General features: G+C 39.3%; 1 protein-coding gene across 1 annotated transcript; it reads right to left on the bottom strand.

Annotated features, from left to right (window-relative positions):
- Window positions 1-12376: 12376 nt before the first annotated feature.
- On the bottom strand, window positions 12377-25304 carry LOC134206738 (uncharacterized). Its single transcript, XM_062682465.1, has 3 exons — window positions 25194-25304; window positions 13042-13311; window positions 12377-12630 (listed from the first exon to the last, which is right to left on the bottom strand). Exons 1-3 carry the CDS (start codon window positions 25302-25304, stop codon window positions 12433-12435), a joined length of 579 nt encoding a protein of 192 aa, XP_062538449.1. The 3' UTR covers window positions 12377-12432.
- Between the last annotated feature and the right edge of the window lie 759 nt (window positions 25305-26063).

The following is a 26063-nucleotide window of genomic DNA, read 5'->3' as shown; positions in this document are numbered from 1 at the left end:
CTTTGATATTTCCGATAGAAACTCTTCTGGAAACAGCATCAGGATTTCCTGTTTTACTCTTAAATAAGTTTCCGAGAAAAATCTTTCAAAAAATACGGAATAATTCCTGCAAGAATTTCAGAAAGAAATTTGTATAGTTTTACTGAGAGGGAAAGAAAGCTCCGAAGGAAGTTCCGCATGAGTCTTTTCAGTGGATTTGCCGAAGGAAGCTCTGGAGTAATGTCAAAAGGAATCAAGTTTTCTGAATTATTCCTCGAGTGGAAAAAGTTATTGAAGAATTTTCAGAAGAAACTAAAATCCGAAAAAAAATCCTGGAGAAATTTCAGAATAAGTTCTCGAAAATATTCCAAGAGAACAGCTGAAATATGTTTGGAAAGATTATGTAACGGCATTTTTGAAGGAATTGCTAAAAGAGTTTCCGAAGAAGCTCTTAGATGATTATACAAGGGAGTTTTCAATAGAATTTCTGAGGAACCGGAGAATGTCTTGAGATAACTATTGGAATATATGAAGAAATTCCTATATTTCTCTAAAAATCATACTGTTTTCTCAGAATAATGTTGGTACTAATAATTAAATTTTAGTGAAAATATTCGATCACGTGCCCGCACGTGTCATTTTTCTTTTATCTTTTCAAAAAATCATCAAATTATATAAAAAGGCTATTTTTCTAATTTTCTATTTATGCCTGTTTGGATGCTCCACTGCAAACAGTACCTTAATCTATTGTAGCTAATAATTTACTGAAATAAAAATGTAAAACACGTAAAAAGTTGAATTCAAAATTCTAACGTGATACTCTAAAACGTCTGAGTTAATTGTAGTTTAACCTTACTCGTGTTCTGTTATTCGCAATTTGTTTATCATTCCTTAAATCATCCATCCCCACACCAACCAGCAGCTAAAAGTTATCCTTGTTTTTACTTCCCAACTGCGCTACAAGCGGCATTCTAAAAAAACTGATGCGCGCCCTATCTTTCCATCTCGGATCACACTCAGCAAACACGTCTCGGAAGCACCTAATCTCTGAACGACATCCATTCGGTTGTTCCGGAGTCATTGGCTTCGAATCGTCTCTTCTTCCTGTGTATCGATGGGAAGCACGAGGAAAGACTCACTGGCGCTGAGCAGTCTGTTGGTGGCATCCTCAAAGAGGAGTTCAAATTGGGTATACAAATGTAAACACCAGAAATGGATCAACAGCACTCTGAAGGAGTCAAGAAGTGCCACCCTTTTGGAAAAACACGAAAACCAGAAGGGAGAGAACCGGAGCCGGTCGGAGCAGGATATCACTATCCGATGTGGGTTTGTCTGGCTGGCGGAAACCATTCAGCTGGGTTGGAGGAATAAATTTGAATAATTTTTAGCTTTATAAATCACTTGTACTTGACGCATTCATGCACGCCCATCCGAATGGGGGGGGAAATTTCTTTGATGGGAATTTCACCGTATAGCATGGCTGAAGTATCAAGTTAGTCGTATGGATGCACCGACCAATGAAGTAAATATTTCACAACAATCGCTGCGAGAGAATCATGTTTCGAACAATTGAAAAGTGTAAAGACATTCGCGTGGATAGTTAGTACTCGAATCTTGTGGATGCGATTTCAACTTTGATTTTTTCTATTCCTTTGAGCTAAGGATAGATGATTGAAATTATCCACTCCAAACTTCAACCTAGAACTTGCCAAAACTTATTCTTAAGGGTATATGCAGTCAGATTCAAAACAATCGATTTTGAATGGTGATGGGTATCTACAGGCACATACACGTAAATTACATAAGAAACAAAGTGAATATTAGGGTCATGTGTTTAACCAATTAACGCCCGGAGAATAGATAAAGCTCGCCGACAAGAGCTATCCTATCAATAGGACGCTGGGATAATATGGGTTAAGTATTAGCTTAGCTCGATTGACTGTAAACTTCGTAGTTGCTAGTCATGATTGGTCGAGACGAGAAATAACAAAAATGCACAGCGCACCAATCAAATAGCTTTCTTGGAATTAGAACTATTGGAACTATTGGAACTATTCTAACTGTAGGTGGTGGGGGTAAATTGGACACCCTAAGAATTGCTGCTGTTTATCAAGTGGCTATCAAAAAAATTGCATTGTTCAATGCAGGTGTGACGAAGCTTATCTTATTGATTAACATAGCCTGATGTGAAAAAAAATTAAAAAATATTTTTATATATTATTTTTAACATTTAAAATTAGGCCAAAATAGTTCAATTTTGTTTTGGGTTGTGTTTGGCTATTGTAATAATGCAAATATGTTGATCAAAACATTTTAAACCAAATACATATTCTTAATAATATTCAAAATGTTACATAACAGGTTTAAACCCTTCGTTTTGCGGGATTTTTTTCTCAATATTCAATTGACCATTGCTCATCTGTGGAAGCCGGGCCTACTACGGGCTCCAGAAGAAACTGCGGTCAAAAAAGATTCGCCACCGCACCAAATGTGTCATGTACAAGACGCTAATAAGACCGGTTGTCCTCTACGGACATGAAACATGGACAATGCTCGAGGAGGACTTGCAAGCACTCGGAGTATTCGAGAGACGGGTGCTTAGGACCATCTTTGGCGGTGTGCAAGAAGACGGTGTGTGGAGGCGAAGAATGAACCATGAGTTCGCCCAGCTCTACGGCGAACCCAATATCCAGAAGGTAGCTAAAGCCGGAAATGTACGATGGGTAGGGCATGTTGCAAGAATGCCGGACAGCAACCCTGCAAAGATGGTGTTCGCAGACGGAGCAGATGTGGAGCGCAGCGAGCGAGATGGGCAGACCAGGTGCAGAACGACTTGGTGGGGCGTATTCGAGGATGGAGAGATGCGGCCTCGAACCGTGTATTGTGGCGTCAAATTGTTGATTCAGTGTTATCTGTTTAGATGTAGACTAAATAAATGAAAATAGAAGGAGGAGATTATGTAGCACGTTCTCATGCACAATGCAGAGAACCCGAGGCATTTGCGGTTCGCGTCAGCATGGCTACAAGGGCAATAAGGCTGAAGTCGTTTCTTGGTCCCTGTAATGAAAGCAACGGATTCTGGATGAAGCGTGGTCTCAGAATCGACGAGTGGGTGGGTGAGTAAAAGTGAGCGAGTAAGACTGTGTGAGTAAGAGTTAATGAGTCAGTAGAAGTGAGTGAGTAAATAGGAGTGATTGAGTGAGCAAGAGTGCGTGATTAAGTAAGAGTGAGTTAGCAAGAGTGAGCGAGTGAGTGACAGTTAGTGAGTGAGTGAGTGACTGCAGAATGTACGAGTGACCGATCATCATTCTGGTCAGTTTGGGAAAATTTATGAGCTGGCGTTTGTTTTGGGTATATAAACATGTGAATTTTGCTGAGAAATGCCTGAGATATTACTAAGTTAAATCCGGGTAAATATGACCCGAACATCATGTGTGATTTTTTAAGCACTATAGGAAGGTTAAGCAATTTTTTCGGCAGTTTCGGTCTTTGAAGAAAAGTTTGCTGTAAAATTTCTCACGGAGTTGTTGAAAGATGGTTCAATCAGTCCAATCTTTCAAAATATATCTGAATTTTACGGCTCTTTGAATAGCTTCCATTGAAATGAGCGTGTTATCTACGTTAGGCCAAAGTGGTAAAAATATATGTTTTCGTTACATTATATGTGTTTCGGTGTACCATACTTTGTACAGAGAAAATCTTCTTATACCACATACCCTAACCTTTTTTCAAAAAGCATCATTCTTCATGTTTCGATATCAGCCCAACTGACAAGAAGAGTGTTATTTTCAGCACTTTTGCTGGCTTCAAAATTTAAAAACTTTTACAACAGGAAAACTTTCTCGTGAAGCTCACGAAAAAAGGCAATATAAGCCACGAAGCAGCGCTACACACGACACAAAATAGAGAAAGTCGCCAGCAAGCTCGGAAAAGAAGACTATCCTCGAAACTAAACATGACACAAAGTCTCCGTATCCGAAAGCGCTCACAGAACGAGCTACTTTTTTCCGGCACGTGCTTCGGCAAGACAAGTTGATTCTTCATTTTTCTTGTTCTATTAGACGGAAAGTGTATAAGCTCAATTACAAATTGAATAATCTGGTTGTAAACTTTTATTTTGTTTTAGAAATGTCGTTCACAGCATAGCTCCAAACTATTCACTTGAGATGCCTTATAAACAAACTCAGGCGCCGTCCCCGAGCAAATTGGATAAGCAGCCTAATGGGATTTGACATTAGAAGGAGAAATATGATAGGAATTTTTTTAAAGTTTTATATTCAATTATGAGGTTGCGGCTTTGTGAAGCATGATTCGGTTTTTCCAAACAAGTTTTTATATTTTTATTCACCTAGGTAGAGCTGGTCTTTTTTTTCTGAGTTTAGAATGTGGCATGTCATATTTTAACTTTTCTTTCCGAACCAAGTCAATTTCATCCGAATTAGTTCTTTAACGGTTCAGCACGTGCGCGGTCCTGGAACGAACATGCAGGCTCGCTCATGCTGAGTACCGTGAGCGATGTTTTTTCGTCAGTGTTATTTACATTAGCGCGTGTGCTTGAGTGTTAACATTAGGATGGTAAAGGCTGATCAGATAACGGAAAAACATTTTGCTAAAGACCAACTTTGGCCATCTAGGTCATTTTTATTTTAACTACAGTTATCTAAGAAGTAGATAGTAGTAGTCCTGTGCTTTAAGCTTAAAATATACTCAAAAAAAAATTGAAAACTGTCGAAATACTAATGGAACACTGAGCAGACCAAGTACTTGTTGGAATGTTAAGCAATCGAAGAAGAAGAAGAATTATGACCAAGGCATTTTATATGAATATAATTCCAACCAACAATCGAAAATATACTAACTGGTTGGAACAGTTCATAATCCACAAACATGCTTATCGTTTTGCAAACATTTGTTCGGAGCAATAAATGACATGCCGAACAACCAGAGTGTACAAATTCAAAAAAGTTTCCTTTTATCCTCGAACCTGAAAAAGTCCCGATGTCATGACCATAAATTACACGCTTTTCTGGTTCACTAACGGGTACTTCTCAGCCTTGCTACAGAAAAGACGCATTTGGTTCCAATCGTGTCGTCCTTTCTTCAGAAAGGACGTTCAGCAAGCGTGAAGAAAGAGCAGTCGTTCTCAGGAATGAAAAAAAAAGTGTGGGAATATCAACAAATGGTTTTTGACTAGTTTCATTGAATCGCTTTTTAAAGAAATCGAAATTATGAAACATCGTACGTTCACTGACTAGCGAGAACCATCATGTTCAAGCTCTTACAAGTCTCTCGATCTCTCATCCTTTTGTATTCGGAAAAATCATGTAAATGAAAAAATGAAAGTCAGCATCAGCACTCAGCGAGACCAAAAAAGCTTCTTACACGCTCTTACCACCTATGTGATCCATTCAAAAAGAAGAACAATTTGGTACCACTTAAATCCAATCTGTTTCTTAGTCCATTTATTCGTGTACTTCCATCAGGCACCACCAATTTGTCCGCTCGTTCTCAAGTTTCATGGTGGCAATAATCACAAGCTTCTCGACGTCAACCGCGTGGTATGGCTGCTGGTGAAAATGATAAACCCTAAGAGTTCGCCATCAACAGTTTTCTCGCTACGTCCCGCAACAAAAACGGAAAAGGACCCTGCCTGGCAGTTTGCCGGTTGGCGCGTTCGCAACGAAGGATATGATCCGGAGGACTATAAATTTGTTCTTCCAGCGTATAGGAGCCAGGGCGCACGCTGGCATAAAATTAAATTTAATTCGAGAAATTTCCATAAAATTTAGATTTTATAACGCAATGCTACCCATGTAAGTAAATGGAGGAAATCGGATGTAGACCAAGTTCATTGGAAATTTGCGATAGGTTAATAGCATAAACATCCCATTCGCTAGCATTGAACGTTCACATGTGCCTGAAACAATTTGATCTCCTATGTTCTGCGAAATGTAGAATACCAAAATCCTAATGAATCTACGACAAAAGGTCGAAAGGCAAAATTTAGAAAGGACAAAAGGTCGAAAGGACAAAAAGTCGAAAAGACAAATCGTCGAAAAAACAAATTGACAAAAGGGACATAAGGTCGAAATGGACAAAAGGTCGATCAAGAACAAGTTGATAACAAGTTGGGTGTATTCCAAAGAAATTTTTGAAATGCATTTAACTTCAAGCAGAAGTAATACACTTATCTCAGCAAACAAAGTTGAAGAATGAGCAATCTTCAAATGAGGAGTAATTACTATGAAACAATACTCTATTGCACGGTGACGTCATCACGTAGTCTTACTATTTCCCACCTAATGAAAATTAGAAAACAGCAGTACCAGTACCTGTCAAATTTAACAGGTAGTGGTCCTGTTGTTTTCTAATTTTCATCCCGTGCAATGCTATATGTAAGATAGTTCTGTTAAAGAGATTAAAAAGATTGTTGATTTTAAAAATGAATTAAACTTGTATTGTGCGAGATTGATTCTCTTCGTATCATTTTCTTGTCTATTTCGACCATTTATTATTTTCATAATAATAAATTTAATTTAATTTGCTTGATTAGCTCTCGAATTAGGGAAAGTATGGACTTCAACATTACTGTGCAAAAAGATAGGACAAGAAATGGAGGATCTGGATCTGGAAAATAGAGAAAATATCATAACTCTAATAACGCCTGCTATGTGTTTAAATAAAAGATATTTTAATTACTAGATAAAGATTGTCGCTTCGGTTCCCTTTGTTCTGCTGTCCGGAACATGTTGGGTACCAAGCTGTCAAATCGTATGGATTTTCCTTCTTTGACATTTAGCTCCCCTATCTTCACTAGCAAAAGATGTTCTGGACAGCGACGACAGTGACAATCTTTATCTGGTAACTAAAATATCTTTTGTTTAAATTAAATGGAACTGTCACTTTTCCTTGCGGAGAAATATTCCTTCCCATAGACCAATGCAAAATCTTTACTTAACCTCACTGTTTTGACAGTTCACAGAGCTTGTTTACAGGGTGGTAGAATTAAAATCGGTGAAACGGAACAAAAAAAACATAATTTTCGTTCAAAATGGTTTTGATCCGAATATTCCAGTGACATGAAAGTTTATTTCATTTTCGCCTTTCTCGTACTAAGCACGAGTAAAGGCTATATATTCGCTCCAAAACCAAACTTTTTATAGAAGGCCCTGAGACCCATAGTGTTATATAGCAATGGACTCAGTACGACAAATTGAGGTGATGTATGTGTGTCAGTGCGCAAAAAAGTCTTACTCACTTTTTGGGCACTTACCCCTAACCGATTTGCTCACAACAAGTTGCATTTGAGTGGGAATCCTGTCCCATTATTTCCTTTAGAAAATAAGCCGGATCGGACTATGGTCTTGGTAGTTTTGGCCAAAATACAATCGATTTACACCAAAAGGGCGTAAAAAGTTTAGATCACTTTTTGGGCACTTTCCTAAACCGATGTGCTCACAACAAGTTTGTTTATTTTGTCTTTTTTTTCGGAAAAGGGAAAAGCCCGTTTGAGTTGAACTCTTTTTGCTCCCTCTCTGAAATGGGCGCAAAACCTCTTCGTCTTTTCGTACCAACAGAATACAATTTCACTCCAAATGATACACAATGCAATTATTTCTTACTACTATTTACAATAATTAACTGAGTCAAATCTAGTATCAACAATTCAAACTAACATTTCTAAAAGTGTGACAGGGTGAGGGAAAACCTTTTCCGAAGAGTGTTACGACTCAAGTGAAAATCAAATTCATTTGAGCAACGATTGAAATTTCTGCACATGCTCAAAAATGGTTCGTTGTGCCCGTAATTCGTTCGGGCACCGCGGAGAAGAAGAATTGTCTAGAACGAAGGTTTTGTTGGCTGACGTTGAAATTCAGCTGGGACAAAAGAGGAGGCGAGTCAATGTTCAGAAGTAAAAGGTCTGCTACAAATAATGCACGGGCAGTATCACGGCGGACGCTTAGTAAATCTAGCTCAATTAACCTACAGCGTGCTACAGCGGTCCTCATAACTAGGAAAGTGTGTCTTGTACACCGTTTACGATCCAAAATAATTTGAAGTCGTCGGCAAATGATAGTTTAAAGCACTTGAGCAAGTTAATGACGTTTACCTGAACGTTAAAAATTGAAGGACCAAGATGGCTGCCTTGGGGAACTCCTGAAGTCACAGGGGGAAAACGAAGAAACACAGTCGCCAATTTTTATCGCCATTTTACTGTTTCCTAAATAAGAACTGAGCCAACAGAGAATGGAACCAGAGAATCCAAGTCGTTCAAATTTGGCGACAGCGATTTGGTGATTGAATTTGTCAAAAGCTGATGAGAAGTCAGTATATATTGAATCGATTTGTTGTCCTTTCTGAAGAGCTTGTATAATAATCGAAGAGTATGTAGATAATCAAGTTAGTATTTGTAAATCGCTTTGGAACAAAACCGTGTTGATCCTCAGAAATGTAGTTCAGGCAATTGTAGGGTAGGAACTTTAGAACATCTAGTTCGAACAATTTAGACATGGCACATAGCGCTGCTATGCCACGATAGTTTTTAACCTCTTGCTTATTACCTTGAAGACAGGAAAAGTGTATGATTTTTTTTCCAATATTCCGGAAACATTCCTGAACGTAACGATTAGTTGAATAGGATTGACAAAGGTAACGACAAACTTGTAGAACATTTTTTGAGAATAGTTGAAGGAATACCATCCGGGCCACAACTGGTAGATGATGCTAGCGACGAGCAGCATTCATCGACGTATTCTGCCGTAACTAAAGGATGTTGGCCGACTGGAGGACGGAGGGGTTACGCTGGCAGCAGCTTATTGCTGTACTAGTTGCTCCGGAGAATTGCTTTAGGAAAAGGCCACATATTCCCTCCGTGGATGTTTGTTCTATGTGTCCATTTTTCATGACTGTTGGAAGGCCAGATTCTTTTCGCTGTTTATTCACATAGTTCCAAAATCCTTTTAGGTTGTAACGAAGTTTTTGCTCGATTTTTTGCTGATACGATTTGAAAAGTATATTGTTTACACGCTTATATCGTTGGTTGGCGGAGAGATAAACTGCTTTGCTAAACCGAGATTTGTACTTGCAGTATTTCCTCAAGGCGGACTTTTTGATATTCTTCAAACGTTTCAAGTAACGAAATAACTCTTGGCGACTGTGGAAAACTTATTTGAAAACGTGTCGCCATTTGTAAAGTCGTAGTAGATGCTTTGTACTGGATCGGAGGAGATGCAAGACATGGTGCTATTTAGTGTAATTAGCAGTGATGGATGATGAATAGATGACGTTACAAGGGGTGAAGGGGCCTCAATTAATGTGTAACGTATGTCACCGTCCAAATTCGCGAAGCAGAGATCATGCATCCTACCATTATCATTCAATATCTGATTCAATTGATGAATGCATGCAATGCTGTAATTGTCTAGCAGTAGGTTGCTTGCTGAACTGAGCGAAGTATGATGAGCGTCGGGATAGAGATACATCGATGAACTTTGTTTCAACCATGTCTCGGTAAGAGCGAAACAATGTGAAACAATGTGTTTGTAGTCTACAATGCTTGACGAAATAAATAAATAAAAGCGTCATAGGTTGAATCAAGATGAATACACAGCTAGGTGTTTCAATCTGCCCAATTTATGGACGAGAAGAAGGCGGGGGTGAAAAATTCATTTTCGGTGCAAAACATAAACAAACCCGCTGGCTCTCCCATACAAAAATCCAAGATGGCTGAATCATGAATTTGGCAGATTGGAACACCTAGTGGGTTGATCTTGGGTTGAATCAGAGGAGGCCAGGATATAATTTGAAATCCGTGTGTTCATTCCGCCAACATTTTGATAATAGATTAAAAGTTGCTTATCTACACCATTGTCGATAATACTCTGTTGATTGACGGCATTGGTTTGGGCGGAACTGGAAGTCGATTGCTCGAAATTGGATGAGATGGTATTGCTCTCCGTTGGGTGCCAAGTGGAGACATCATCTGTTGTTGACGGGTTAAGGGAAGGGCTGCACGTTGTCGAGGAGGGGGTGGGGGGGGGGGTATCTGCGAATATCGGCAGGTTGGCGAACTGTTTCTAAAAAAGGTCTGGATCGTTGCACATTTCGATCATAAAACGGCTTGATAGAGACACCAACCGGCCAGAAACTTTGAGATACGATAATGGGTTCAATCGCGGTAGGTGAGCGGAGCGGAGCAATTTCAATGTTTATAAAAGTGAGCGTTTTTCAATTGTGTTTATTTAACTTGATTTTTTTTAATTATATTTTTCAAAACTCTTGTTCAATTTGAATTCCTTGGACATAATTAAAGTCTTGAAATATTATTCCAACAGCAACAGCCAGTCACAGCAAATTTAAAAAATCCAAAAATCGCTATCTCGTATGGTGGATTTTGAAAAATTTTGTAAGACTAATTGTACATAAAGTGTAAGCGATTCATAGTCTTAGGGTGCTTGGTGGCCTTGTGTCACTGCTTCTGCCTCATAAGCAGGAGATTAAGGGTTTGATCCCTGGCCCTTTCCAATTTCCTATTAGATAATTTCGTTAATCATATAACTCAAAATCTCTTTGCAAATCAAATTCTCATTGCTAGCAAGTATGATTCCAAATATAGAATTGTTATAAAAAGCTGCCTGTTACTTGCTATATACGGTCGCTATGCTCGTGCAGGCCTCATACAAGTAAAAATGTGTGAGGTTGATGTGCGGGTAGCGATGGTGTGGTAGACGTGTGCGTGGTATTAGAATCCAATAGCATTCAAATTCTAATTGTAAAAACGAATCCCATTAGAATCCACTTTAATACTTTCTCATTACTCTAGTACTTCTAATTCTCATTCATATATTCCTATCCCATAGATCGCATCACTTACCAAAGTGAATCCAGATAATATATCCCTTCATACTAGCACAATATCCTATCCTAAGACTATTGGAGATGCAGAGGTATACTCGGTCTCTAGTAGCAACGAGAGTTGAACTAATAATCCTTCCTTCCCTTGATGACCGTAAGGACGTGGCCGGCGCCGTAATTGACTTAGTAAAATGCATTGAATTTCCGAAATTTGCACATTGAGAATGATAGCTAAAACCCAAGCTCCATTCAATTGGTTCCCTGTGCAATTTCGCAAGTTCTAATCAATCACGGAGTAGCAACTACGAATTGTACGGTTATCCTGCTCATGCTCATGCTCATGCTCATAAAGTGTAAGCGATTCATAGTCGACTTTCTAGAACACTTTTTTGCGCACTTCTTCATAAAAAAGTATTTTGGCCATAACTTCTGATCCCATAGTCCGACCCGACCAATTTTCAATAGGAACAGGATCTTACGTCGAATGCAACTTGTTGCGAATATATACTATATTATATAGCCTTTACGTATGCTTAGTATACGAGAAAGGCAAAAACAAAACAATATCCAGTGTATTTTTTTTCGGGCAGATCTGTCGGCAATATAAATAATTTCCTGTGGAATAAATAGTGCACACTTATTTTATTATTTTTATCGGAGATTCTATACAATTCTTGGACAAATCATTACATTAAACATTAAAGTTTTTCAAAAATTTCTAAATTTTTAGCCTTGCGAACAAAGACGTAAGATTGCCAATCCGGAGATGGCGAATTCGATTCTCTTTCCTATCTAGGAAGTTGTCGGTTGGGAAACATTCTCGACACCCTGGATATAATGTATCCATTGTACTTGCCACACAAGATATATATACTCATGCAGGCACAAAAAGGCTTTCAATTCATAACTGAGGAAAAGCATATATATATATGGGGCCCTCCTTGGCCGTGCGGTAAAATGCGCGGCTACAAAGCAAGACCATGCTGAGGGTGGCTGGGTTCGATTTCCGGGGCCGGTCTAGGCAATTTTCGGATTGGAAATTGTCTCGACTTCCCTGGGCATAAAAGTATCATCGAGCTAGCCTCATGATATACGAATGCAAAAATGGTAACCTGGCTTAGAAACCTCGCAGTTAATAACTGTGAAAGTGCTTAATGAACACTAAGCTGCGAGGCGGCTCTCAGTGTGGGGACGTAATGCCAAGAAGAAGAAGAAGAAGAAGAAGATATATATATATATATATATATATATATATATAAGAAAAGCTCTGAAGGATCAGAGTTCAATAAAAAAATAATTTTATTCCACTAATTATAAGTTACAATAAGTATCATTCACTTCTCACTCGGAAACTGATTGAATTTTCCTACCGCTAAACCTTTTATTAACTAAATCTATCAACTCAGCAAAACGGTCCCGGTCAAAGTCTGCATCGATGTCGTCCGATCCGTTGTCGTTCGCTTGGCTTTGCGCACGTTGCCACCTCAGCTGGATAATTCCCTGGGTCATCACTTTTATGTTGCATTGATCGATGGGCCGGTCGATGGCTCGTTCTGATGGGATGGCACGTGGGCAACTCTGATCCTAACGCCTCCCCCCTCAAGTATCAAGCGTCCTCGTTTGATGTTTCAGGAGCTCGAACCTTGGTTCTGGGATGAGTTTCAGACGCTTCTGTCCGGGGTCCTTTCTTGTTGTTTGACTGTTCGAACCATCGGTTGCTTCTACTTCTTCTAGCTTCTTTGTTCTAAGCATCAGTGCCTCGACGTGGTTCTTTTTGGCATCCTTCTTGTGAGTTTTCTTGTAAAGAAAAGCAATGACGAAACAGAGAAATGTTAAAATCAGGAGGGCTAGCCCTCCAAAAGTTACCCTTTTATGTGTGCTGTTAAAGGAAAGCTGGATCATGCTCAATTCTTCCAGGTTTTGAATCCGCAGCATGAAGTTTTGCTCCTCGTTGTACGTGTAGTTTGACTTCTGAAGAGGTTTACTGTAAATTGGGATCAAGTAGTTGTCTTGTCTTAAGACATCTATTTTACCAGAGAATGTGAAGTTACGTGCTCTGATTGTGCAATTGCCGATTTCTATTATTGTTGGTTCGGTAATGATTCTTGAATCCTCGCATGAGTCGTTTACCTCGATGTTTTCTGTAGTGTCAATTAGGATTACGCCGTCTGTGATCTCTTTGGCTTGGAATCCTTGTATTGTACTTACGAGTGTGCATTTTGGTGTTTGATGCGTTAAGATATTATAGATGCATTCGTCCTCGATCAGCTTGGTACCTTCACAAATGTCGCATTTTGTCGTTTGGGCGTAGATCAGATTGCCGTGCTTAGCCACCAGGTTTATGTCGGTTTTTATCCTCGAATTGTTGACCTTCAATGTGTGGAGCTCCAGGAGGTCGAAGTCGTTGTCGTCTAGTACTGGGGTCTTCACAAGTACCATCGCTTGTCCGCCGTTGATGCCGGTAGTTGCTGAGCAATACTGAAATATTTCGTCAAGATAGTGAAGGTGGATGTTTTGCTTCCTAAGTTTCCCTGCGATTGCTTGCTTGTCATCTAACGAGAGGATGTTCTTATTTATGAGACCTAATCTGGAGAACTCGACTTGTTCTTCTATAGATTCTAATATATGAATTATTCTATCTGTATTCCAAATGAGATTAATGAACTCCAAGTCTGATCTAAGGTTTTGTACTGTGTTGAATTCTCTAGAGATTGTAGAACTAATTTTCCTCAAGGAATCTGTTATGTTATTGATTTTGTTTTTATAAAGTTCGTTAATTTGGATCTGCTTGATTTGGTTTTGTACTAACTTATTCTCCTGGTTCTTCAATATCCCTAATCCTTCGTGTATGATCTCAAGATCCTCGTTATCTGGATTACCCGCAATGAATTTAATTGCTGTTCCGAGGACGTTTATCAGTGCTCTTTTTGTTCTACTTGGGCTTAAACTAAAAAGTTTTTCCTTAGCTATTGTTAACTTTTCCTGTAGGGTTTGCTCTAAGTGTTCAACGGTTTTAAATGAGTGTATGATTTTTTCTATGTATTTGATGTTATCTTCTAGTGATTCCAAACTAATCTTATGTAGTGTTCTATCGTATCCTATCCTTATCCGTACTGTTTTTGTTTTTATGGCCACCATGCGATTGTTATTCGATATTTCCTTATATGTAGTCGCATTTATCAGGTGGATGAAGATTAATCTGAAAAAGGAACATATTTCATTTGTTTAATGTTTTGTTCTGTTGAGGGCTTTAAGGTGTTATATGTTTTTATTTTTTAATCCGATTTTTATGTATTTTTATGTCATTACTATCTATGTATGTGAGTTCGTTATTAGTTTTAACTGTTGAAATTTTATACGGGTCTCTATCTTTATTTAGTCTTTGACTATTTTTAATATAAAGTTTTTCATTCTGATTTAGATGTTTAGGGCTTTCATTATTTGAAATTTTTTTCTCGTGATTTAGTTTTCTTTTATTAAGCTCAACTTTAACGGCCGATTGAATTTTACGAAAGTTTTCTGCTATTTCCTCCTGATTGGTTGAATTTGATGAGTTTGAGCCTTAACGGAATAATTAACGTTTTGGTTGACGTTTACAATAATACTTTTCATTCAGCAATCAATCAAAAACCACGGGAAGTAGCCGCAACGACGTTCTGTTTACCTGGTTTGTAGATGAATTCGTAATTGAATCCGCTCAACTGCAACTTCCATCTAACGATTTTATCATTAGAGTTAGTCATTGAGTGAATCAAAGGTTTATGGTCTGTTACCAGTTTAAATCTGCGACCATGTAAATAAGTTTTGAAGTGCTTCACTGCCCAAACTACAGCCAAAAGTTCTTTCTCCGTAGTGCTATATCTTTCTTCGGTAACGTTTAGCGTTCTTGATGCAAATGCTACTGGCCGATCTTTCCCAAGTGTACCTTGAGATAGTACCGCTCCAATGGCATAATCGCTCGCATCAGTCGTTAGAATGAACTCCTTCTCATAGCCCGGGTAGGCGAGTATGGGATCTCTTACAAGTATCTCCTTGCATTTTATGAAACATTCCTCCGTTTCAGGAGTGATTTCGAATTCGGCGTCCTTTCGAAGTAACTTTGTCAAAGGTTTCACTAGTTTAGCGAAATCTTTGATAAATCTTCTGTAGTAACCTAACGTTCCAAGAAACTGTCTAATTTCTTTAACGTTTTTAGGTACTGGCCATGACCTAATAACTTTAACGGGCTTGGTGGTCATATGTCTACCGCTTCTGCCTCATACACAGGAGGTCATGGGTTCAATCCCAGGCCCGTTCCATTCCTCCTACTTTGCTCTTTTCATATAATTCTCATGTTCTAGCAATCGCTAGAACTGGAAATGGGCTTTCACACCGTTTCCATCTTCTGTCCCTATATCTACAACTTGATTAGTTCTAACAGGAAACTGTTAGAAATCGAAATGAGCAAAAAAACTCGTTTCGGCTTCCAATTAGAATATGCACCACCCTTTCATTACTATCACATTGGCAACCCGTTAACCAAGACGAACCTCTGCCATAAAACCTAAAACCCCAGATTCCAATAAAACTCCGCAGGAACTCGTGGCGAGTGCAGAGGTGTTCTCGGCTTGCAGTGGGCGAGTGACTGCATCATCAATTCCTTCCCATCCCCGATGACCGTGAGGACGTGGCCAGCGCCGTTATCGACCATCCAAAATACTAGAGCTCTCGGACTGTGCACATTGAGGTTGGAGAGCAAATCCCATGCTTCCATCCATTGGTTCCCTGTGCAATTGCGATTGTTCTGGGCGATCACGGAGTAGCAACTACGAAATGCACGGTCATCATGCTCATGCTCATGCTCATGCTGGCCATGACCTAATAACTTTAATTTTGTCTTCATTGGGTAGCACTCCATCTTTGGTGACGGCGTGACCTAAAAATTGTACTTCGTTTCTAAAGAATTCACACTTATCAAGCTGAATCTTTAGTCCTGCTTCTTTAAGCCGTTTCATAATCGTTTCGAGATGTAGTTGATGTTCCTTGAGGGAAGCAGAAAAAATAATAATGTCGTCCATGTAGACGAAGCAACAAACTCCAATTAAATCTCTGAGCATACAATCCATTACGCGCTGGAATGTTGCCGGAGCATTTTTGAGTCCAAAAGGCATTCTTGTGAATTCGTATTTGCCTGAATTCACAGAAAATGCGTTTTTTTCCGTGTCCTCTTTATCAAGTTGTATCTGATGGAAACCAGATACTAAATCAATTGTAGAAAAATAACAGGCTCAACCCAGTTTATCTAATATGTCGGTTATATCAGGTATTGGGTACTTATCATTGATTGTCTTTTCGTTTAGTTTTCGGTAATCGATAACCAAACGAAATTTCTTTTTCCCAGAAGCGTCCGCCTTCTTGGGTACGACCCATACAGGGGCAGTGTATGGGGAGATGGATTCCTGAATTATTCCATCGTTCAACATTTTCTTCACTTGTTTTTGAATTTCTTGTTCGAAAATTTGTGGGTATCTATAGGACTTTACATGAATCGGCAAATTGTCAGTTGTTCGTATTTTATGTTATATTTTATGCGTAAACGTGAGTTTTTCGCTTTCGTCGTAGAGAATTTCCAAGTTTCTGCGGATCACTTCATTAAGAGCATCTTTCTCTTCATCGTTCATATGCTCGTTCCTGAGGTGATAATCGACATTCTTTGCCGGCAACTCACAATTTGGTTTTTCGGCAATTTCGCATTTATCTGGCCTAATGTTAATTTGATTCATGTTTATCTCTAGAGGTTTTCTGAAATGGTTTTGAATTGCTACCGTCGCCTTTCCATTTAAACTTCTGTAGATTCCCGGTAAAATTGAAAATTTATCGAAATCCCTCTCGTCGGTGATTGTGAAATCTCCGTCTTTCAAGGTTTTAATTGTTAGATATTGGAACTCTTGTTCAGAAACGTTAATTTTAAGATCGTTCATAAACTTCTGTTTCAATTTATATTCCTTCCGTCCTATCTTTAATGTGTTCTTAGCTATGTTTAAGTTGGCGTTAAGGTCTCGCAATGACTCATAGCCAATGAGCCCGTCGAAAAACTCGTGAAATTTTAGAACATAGAACTTTAGTTTCTTATTTATCTGAAATGGATCAAATGAAACCGCATGTGTGATTTCGTGTGACCCTTGATTGTTCGAGACCTTTACTCCTTTTACAACGTCACAGTATTCTAGATTAACTCGATCGGCTGAAATGTAATTCTTATTCGCGCCGGTGTCGATTAAGAATTTCAATTCGCCCTTGCTAGTTATAAATGATAAGTAAGGAAGAAAGTTATTATTCATTCGTTTGGATTTAGGTTTCGAGCCCCGAGAAAATTTAACTCCTCTCCGAGAAAGAATTCGTCATCATCAGAATCCAACGCCGAGTCATCGACCGGTTGGGTATCAGATTCTTGTTCATCCAGCTCGTGTTCCTTTGCATCGTTACGTTTTCCGTTTATGTGTGCATTCAATTGCATTTTAGACCTGGCTGTTCTCATAGAGACGTCACCGTCGGTCGGTTGTTTGGATGAATGGTTTTTGAAATTGCCGGAGCCGGACTGATTCTGGCTCTGATTACTGTTGGTGTTATTGTGATTGGGTTTAGAACTATGGGATTGAGCATTATAGTTAGAGGTTCGCTTTGAAAAATGTTGTGGTTGCACACTTGGTTTCTGCTCTAATTTTTGCCTATAGGCCGCATTAGAATATTGCATAGTTATGTGGTAAGCTTCTTCTAATGATTCGGGCCTATACCTTCGGACGTGCATAGACAATTTTTCCCCTAGACCATCGATAAATCGTGCTAAGGTCATAAGACCGATCAATTTATTTATGGCTTTAGTACTGGATTTATAATCGTCCATTACTGCGGCGGTTGATTTTATCGCCGTATCAATGCCCTTAGTTATATTATAGTACTCCGTGATGGTTTTGTTCCCCTGGCTTATATAAAAAAGAGATTGGAAGTGCGAGGCTAGGTCCCTTCTGTCCCCGTACGCGTTAAGTAACACTTCTTTAATTTCATCCCAGGTGCTCGGGTTTCCGGCTGCAATTAGAATTTCTTTTGCATTGCCAGTTATTTTACTTTTGACCGCACGTATAATTTGATTGTATGTGGGTGTATGTTTGTGCTTATCGAAAAGACTCAACGTATCTTCGACGTCCTCGATCCAAGCTTGTGTTTTTTTTTTGTTGCCACTGAAAGGGCTTAACATTTTTATTGGATCGGGGGTATTGTAAGCTAAAAATGGATCTTCCGCCCTATTTTGCAATCTAGCTAAGATGTCAAATAGCGATTCCTGGTTTTCTGTTAATTTTTGCACATGAGCAATAAGCTCTTCCTTCGTTAATTCGTTGGCCATTTCTACGTTTCTATTCGCGTTGAATAGCACGGATCGTTTTGTTTTCGCGTTTGCGCTAATTTTGGTTGTGAGTACTGAATATTATTTGAGCTCGATATTCACTCGCAGCTCAAATAGAATTCGAATACAGTTTATGATCAATTGGATCAATAATTACAGAACACTAATACAGAAATTATTTGGGTTCAATATCCGCTCTCCCTCAAACGAAATTCCGTTAATGCACTTTTCTAATAATCGTTGGGATAAAATTATTTGGGTTCGTTATTCGCACTCCCACAAATTGAATTTTCACTAATACACGTTTCGATACACTTATCGCTTTGTAATGGTAATGAAGTTGGTACTTACAAGATGATTTTCATCAGGGAGTCCGAGTGAAGTTGAGATACGGGTTCCAAATGGCGGGAACAATCCTCCGGTAGCCTCAAATCCTGGATATCCGCTCCACGACAGCTGAATGCTGGACTACTGGTGCCCTCGATTGCGCGTAGAATTGCTCCTCTTTTAAAACTCGATGATTATGATAACCGATATTCGCTCTGCATTAACACTTCACACTAAGTTTTACCATTTGACTACACGACTGCGCCAGAAATGCTCTGAAGGATCAGAGTTCAATAAAAAAATAATTTTATTCCACTAATTATAAGTTACAATAAGTAGCATTCACTTCTCACTCGAAAACTGATTGAATTTTCCTACCGCTAAACCTTTTATTAACTAAATCTATCAACTCAGCAAAACGGTCCCGGTCAAAGTCTGCATCGATGTCGTCCGATCCGTTGTCGTTCGCTTGGCTTTGCGCACGTTGCCACCTCAGCTGGATAATTCCCTGGGTCATCACTTTTATGTTGCATCGATCGATGGGCCGGTCGATGGCTCGTTCTGATGGGATGGCACGTGGGCAACTCTGATCCTAACGTATATATATATATATATATATATATATATATATATATATATATATATATATATATATATATATATATATATATATATATATATAATACTAAAAGTAGAAAAGCAGGTCAAGTTCCAGTTGGAATGTGAAGCCATAGAAATGCTTCTGAATTACGCATTTTTTGTATGCTGATGCATTGAAGGGGTGTGCGAGTTCTAGATACCTGAAACACATTACAACATGATTGCATCATCACAATTTACGAATTCATAAACATTTATAATTTCGATGGTGCGTTAATTTTTTAATCAATTTAAATTCCTGTTTTTGTCCATCTTCAAAATTCAGCAAGTTAACCATGTATTTTTAGTAATAAATATAAGATTTTTTTTAAACTTGAGAAAAAAAACCATGTGGTCATATGGGGGGTATCAGCCAAATGACCACGATAAATCACATGGGGGAAGAGGGCTTAAAATTTTCAAAAATATAACCACGTGGTTTCTGGATGGCCTCTAACGGGATCTATAACTTGATACAAGATTGTAAAGAAAGAGACGTCGCACGACATGTTTCAGAGTAAAATCGAAATATTCTCCTTTACAGGTTCCCTGGGGGCATTCCGGGTGAACCAAGGGCTGCAAACTGACCATAGACCACTTTTATAACAACAGCGAGTATATTCATGAAAAATTGTGAAGAAAGAGCCGTCGCACGGCATGTTTCGGAGTAAAATCGAAATTGTCCCCTTTACAGGTTCCCTGGGGGCATTCCGGGCGTCACAAGAGTAGCCAAACTGGCCATAGACCACTTTTATAACAACAGCGAGTATATTCATGAAAAATTGTGAAGAAAGAGCCGTCGCACGACATGTTTCGGAGCAAAATCGAAATTGTCCTCTTTACAGGTTCCCTGGGGGCATTCCGGGCGTCACAAGAGTAGCCAAACTGGCCATAGACCACTTGTATAACAACAGCGAGTATATTCATGAAAAATTGTGAAGAAAGAGCCGTCGCACGACATGTTTCGGAGCAAAATCGAAATTGTCCCCATTACAGGTTCCCTGAGGACATTTGGAAACTTCCTGGGGATGTCCGTAAGGAAGACCAACTTTCGGAAAAATCGCTATGAGACTCGTCTTTAGTGTGGCAACATTTTTTTATACTTTTTTTTTATTCCTTTCTTTATTTGGTAGGCACTCTGTGTTACTTAACCGATACTGTGCCGAGATCTACTGTGGTATTCTGCTGCCAGAATCCACACAGAATCTATTTTTAGACTTTCCATTATTCACTGTTGTTATCGTTGCTGGTCCATCTCATCGTGAGTCTATTGTGTCCATCTGTCCGTGTCGTGAATCCAATGATCGCTGCGCATTGTTCGGTTGCCATTTATCCGGGTACGTTGGAGGAATGCCTCCGAGAAGAACAATTTGTCAGTCGTCATCAGGCAGTCGTAACGGTAATGGCGCTCCCCAATACGCCACCGTAAAGGCTGCGCATCCGGCGACTGACGAGGGTTTGGTGGAGGGGCTGGGAATCGAACCCATGACCATTCGCTTATAAGGCGAACGTGTAGCCAACTACGCTACGGGACCCCCCTATTTTTTTTATTTTATACTGTTTGATATGGGTTCTATGGAGAAATATTGAGTAACTGGCGAAATACCCGAAACACCAGTTTGCTGGTACCCCAAGGGAATCTGGAATAATTCCGGAACCATCCAGAAATTCCGAAAAACTCAGTGTAGAATAAAAATTGGACCTTGTGTCAAAATTTCATCAAAATTGGACAAAAAATAAAAAAGTTATGATTTTTTTAAAATCAAAAATCGCTTTCTCAAAGAGCTTGGCCTTTTGGGTGTTAAACGACAATTTTGTCATCAAGATACTTCTTATCAGAGCTTTATCGTGGTAAAACTTGTAATCGGAATAGGCTCTCAAATTTTTAGTTAAACGCATTTAGGCTTGATTATGTGTCTACAATTTAACTTCAAATAAAATTATTTTTAATTCTTTGTAAATGAATATGTGATGATCCGATTTTTAACATGTTCAAATTTTGTCTACTCCTGATTTTGTCTACACCCGATCATATGACAATTTTGATATAATTTATTCACGATCCAATTTTGCCACAATTTGCTCCAGTTCAATCACGGAGTAGCAAACAATGATATGTACAATCAGTCTAAGCTAAGCTGAGCTAATTTATTCACGATCCAATTTTGCCACATTTTTGTCTCATAAAAAAATACTGAAAACAACTTATGATTTTTATTTTCATAATGAATTATTTCAATAATTTGGAAGTTTAAAGAATGATAAGAATTATTCCAAATGTTTTAGATATCTATATGACAGTAAAAACCATTAATTGCTTTATATTTGTGCAATTTAAACCCCTCTAAAATACTTTTCTCGGTACATTTTATAATAAGCGAGAAAGGCATCATCACCACTAGGTGGATTAATCTGGTTTTTCATATATATTTTTTGTGTTTGCAAATAGCCCAAAAACACTATATTGACTTTAGCCAACTTAAAATTTCTTCTAAATTAGTTAATTTGACTGAAGGCTTATTTTAGCATGAGAATTGTAATTCATGGCTGACCGGTTGAATTACTGATACTTTTTAAAAAAAAATCAGGGGTTTACATAGTGTATGTACATTAGGGTAGTTAAAAAATCGATTTTGCTACAAAACGCTCATTCGATTCTGACGTATGTTCTGAACGTCTTCCGAAAATTTGAGCTAATTTGGATAAAAACTAACTTAGCATTGAAATAAGGAAATTATTGTTTTACTGTACTGTAAGCAATGCCCATTGAATGCAGGCGAAAAAAACTCACAGATCTAAAAGCAATACTCAATTGCATTCAATCAATAAAAACCGAATCTTGATTAATTTTTTCATTAATTAGTAATCGATTTTATTACACCAGGTTGCGAATCTTAGATCATGATCATTAAACTTCTCAAAGGGCATCACTGAAACGTGCAGTGCAACTTGATAGCCTGCAGTTGTTCCTGCTACATTTCGCGCCAGGAGCAGTAATGTTGCCTATCGAATAGTTACGCGATTTGCTCCATGTAGCAACTATTCACAGCCAAAAATATTATGTAAATTACAAACGTGATGTAATTTTAAATCTAAATAAATGAAAATTACATGATGTAACATTGTGTAAAAATAAAGCAAAATTCATTGAAATTTGAATAAATATAAGTTTAAAATCAGATGACGTTCGTGATTACATTAAATCTAGTTTATTTTTATATTCGACATTGCATCACCTGTCGTTTAATTTTCATTATTATTTTACTGTCGTTTACTAGTTATTGGAACGAATGATTAGGATGCGGTATTCATTGAATGAAATATATTGAGTATTGCTTTTAGGTGTGTGGGCTCTTTTTTCGCTTCTATTCAATGTGAAAGTGGTATAAACAGTACAGCGGAAAATTTAATCTTCACATATTAATTTCCATGAAAACTTGAGCTAAGTAAATTTCTATCCAAATTAGCTTTTGGACGCTCAGAGTATGCGATAGAATCGAATGAGCGTTGTGGTGTGGTTGAGCATTCTTCGAACTATCCTAATGTACATACATAGGCCACATTCAAGATTATCAAAAACTCTCAGATTTATAACGTTGAGTAACACCCGGTTTGATTGAAGTAAGTGTTAAAAAGCGCGTATCCATTAACTTTTTTTGGCTGAACTACACGATGAACGGTTTTCGGTGGGAAATGAAAAGTAAACATTTGACACATTCTCTTTTCTTCGCCCATGCGTGCCATCCAAGGAGCAACGGAAATGAGCCACGACAAAGTTCATGACTACTGATGGCCCAGCAAGGAACTTCGACAGCGACAACGACGACGAGACGGGATGAGTGAGTGGCTCATCACTACCGTAGAACAGTCTTGTGGGTCGAGAGTTGATACCGACATAAAATATGCACGAGATAAATAAGCTTGGTGTGAAAATTGTTTTAGAACCTAATAAATGCGATTATGAGATTTACTAGAGCCGTGGCAGAGACGAGAAATTAATGATGTAAAAAACGGCCTGGAATGGGATGATGGGAAATTGTGTGTGAAAGCTTCAATAATGAGTGTCGGTTGATTCACACGATGGATAGAACTCCGGAGTGAGAATTTGTTGAATTATAGCAAACGGGAGAATTTTAAATTTCTAGACATTAATTAATGCGATGTAAGATAACAAGAGCTAAACAGGACCAATTAAGTCATTTAGTAAAATGAATTAATTAACATCTAGGCGCCTAAGGGACTTTTGGCAGTGATTTGAGCTTACTGATGTTACAATTAGTGGTGAATTTTAACTTACTGTCGGAATATGGAATAAACTCAATTAGCCCCCCATTTCGGAATGCGTTAGGTTACTTAGTACCAGTACTGACTAATTTAGATTGAGGACAGTCCTATTACTGACAAATCTGTTTGCCCTATCATTGTCCATACTATTTTATTTTATTGGAACCTCTGCTCAATGACAGATGTGCTTGTGGATTGAGAAAACCTTTTCCGTGTCCGGAAAATGTATCAGGTAAAGTTACGTCGTATGTGAATCCAAGTAGCTGTATGGACTATTTTCAATCGATGTTCTTTGTATTAATCCCTTTGAACCTTGTTAAACATTATGCATATACAAACTCTCTGTGCGTCTCGAGTGGATTAGGGAATAGAGACGTTTCAAGATATTGAAATTCTGATATATTTGTTTCAATTTCCAATATTTATGTATGAATATTTTGCTATCAATATAACGTTGGGAGCAGCCCCCTCCCTTTGGCCATGCGGTAAGATACGCGGCTACAAAGCAAGACCATGCTGAGGGTGGTTGGTTTCGATTCCAGTGCCGGTCTAAACAATTTATTGATTGAAAATTGTCTCGACTTTCCTAGGCATATAAGTATCATCGTGTTAGCCTCATGATATACGTATACAGAAATGGTAACTTGGCTTAGAAACCTTGCAGTTAATAACTGTGGAAATGTTTAATGAACACTAACTGTGGGGGGGGGTGGTCTGAAATGCCAATGAAGAAGAAGATACCTTTGGGAGGCTTCTTTGTATTCCGGTGATACTTTGGATTTTCGATTACCTAGAACATGTGTAACCGTTGGTCCCAATATGTTGCTTGTTGGCTCCTCCACAAGCATCCTTCTCATTATTTCACGTCGCCAGTGAGCCTCTAATTCCTTTACCCCACCCAAAAAAAAATAAATATTCGACGTTACAACCTTACTGGCGACGTACATCCGATTGTAGCGCACCATGCTCGAGACAAACGACTTCTTCCATACTACCCGTTACAGAAAACCAAATGTACGATACCTTTTCAGCGGTTTGAGCAGGCACCCATTCCGTGCCCTGGTGGTCAATTTTATGATCAACGCGGAATGGTTGCCAACATTGACGAACCGTCGAAGGGTAAATTTCGGGTTCTCTTAATTAATATCGAAAGGAAATGAAACCTAGGTAAGAGATCGGCAATCACTCGGATCATTCGACAAGTGACCAAAGAATAACGTCGTGTGCATGCAGCTATTTTTTCTTAAATATATTCACGTGGTGAAGTTAAGGTGCCTTAAATTGCGTCTTGTTGCAGGGCAGTACTAGTAGATCGAGAAAACAATAACGTAGTGCTAGTGTAAAAAGGATAAGCCTCAATCGACCGTGTAGTAAAGCACGGAAAAGAATAAATAATAGAGACAAGTTAATTATAAAAAAGGGTGTACGGTGAGAGAAAAACGGAAAGTGGTGTACTAATGACCTGATTAGGTCCAAATCGGGCCTTTTGTTTTTCAACCCTCGTGCGAGGGACATCTTTTCTCCGCAGCGGTCCCTAGAGCCCGATTCGAGAGTCAAAAGTGGGCGACACGGAACGCCGTGGGTGCAGAAAGCCACCTCGGCGGCCATTTTGGAATCGACTTCGGCGAAGACGAGCGCCATCTTCCTAAAAACGTGGACTTAGAAATAAAACGTGCATATAGGAGTTTAGCATTCCTGACATCCACTCTGCCGTTCGATTCGGCCTAACTACGCCCATCGCCACCTCAGTGCGGCACTCCGCCGTTCGATTCGGCCTTGCTGCGTCCATCGCCACCGCAGTGCGGCATTCCGCCGTTCGAATCGGCCTTGCTACGCCCATCGCCACCTCAGTGCGGCACTCCGCCGTTCGAATCGGCCTTCCTACGTCCATCGCCACCGCAGTGCGGCACTCCGCCGTTCGAATCGGCCTTCCTACGTCCATCGCCACCGCAGTGCGGCACTCCGCCGTTGCAATCGGCCTCGCTTCGTCCATCGCCACCGCAGTGCGGCACTCCGCCGTTCGAATCGGCCTTCCTACGCCCATCGCCACCGCAGTGCGGCACTCCGCCGTTCGAATCGGTCTCGCTTCGTCCATCGCCACCAGTGCGGCACTCCACCGTTCGAATCGGCCTTCCTACGTCCATTGCCACCGCAGTGCGGCACTCCGCCGTTCTATTCGGCCTAGCTACGCCCATCGCCACCGCAGTACGGCACTGCGTCGTTGCAATCGGCCTCGCTTCGTCCATCGCCACCGCAGTGCGGCACTCCGCCGTTCTATTCGGCCTCACTACATTCATCGCCCATCCTCCAAACGAATCCAGCCAATCAACAATGCTAGCCAACGAGTCAACCAGTCTCCAAAGAAAGCGTATGTAATGTACACCCTTTAAAACCGTTTCTCTCATTAGCCCTAATATGGGCAAATAAAACAAGCATGTAAAATGGTTCATTAGGCTAAATTATTTGAACAGACGCATTTCTTAAGGTTTTTTAAGTTCACCTAATCCCTTTTGTACTGCAATTTCCACTTTGTCGAGTCCGCTGTAAGAGTTGTCGTTTACCGTGGATAAGATATTCCTTGATGGTAGAAATTAGGTGT

The sequence above is a fragment of the Armigeres subalbatus genome, chromosome 1 (genome assembly GCF_024139115.2).
Source record: "Armigeres subalbatus isolate Guangzhou_Male chromosome 1, GZ_Asu_2, whole genome shotgun sequence".
NCBI classification, from domain to species: domain Eukaryota; kingdom Metazoa; phylum Arthropoda; class Insecta; order Diptera; family Culicidae; genus Armigeres; species Armigeres subalbatus.
The sequence above is the reverse complement of the archived record's forward strand: the minus strand, read 5'-3'. Positions and strand labels throughout refer to the sequence as shown.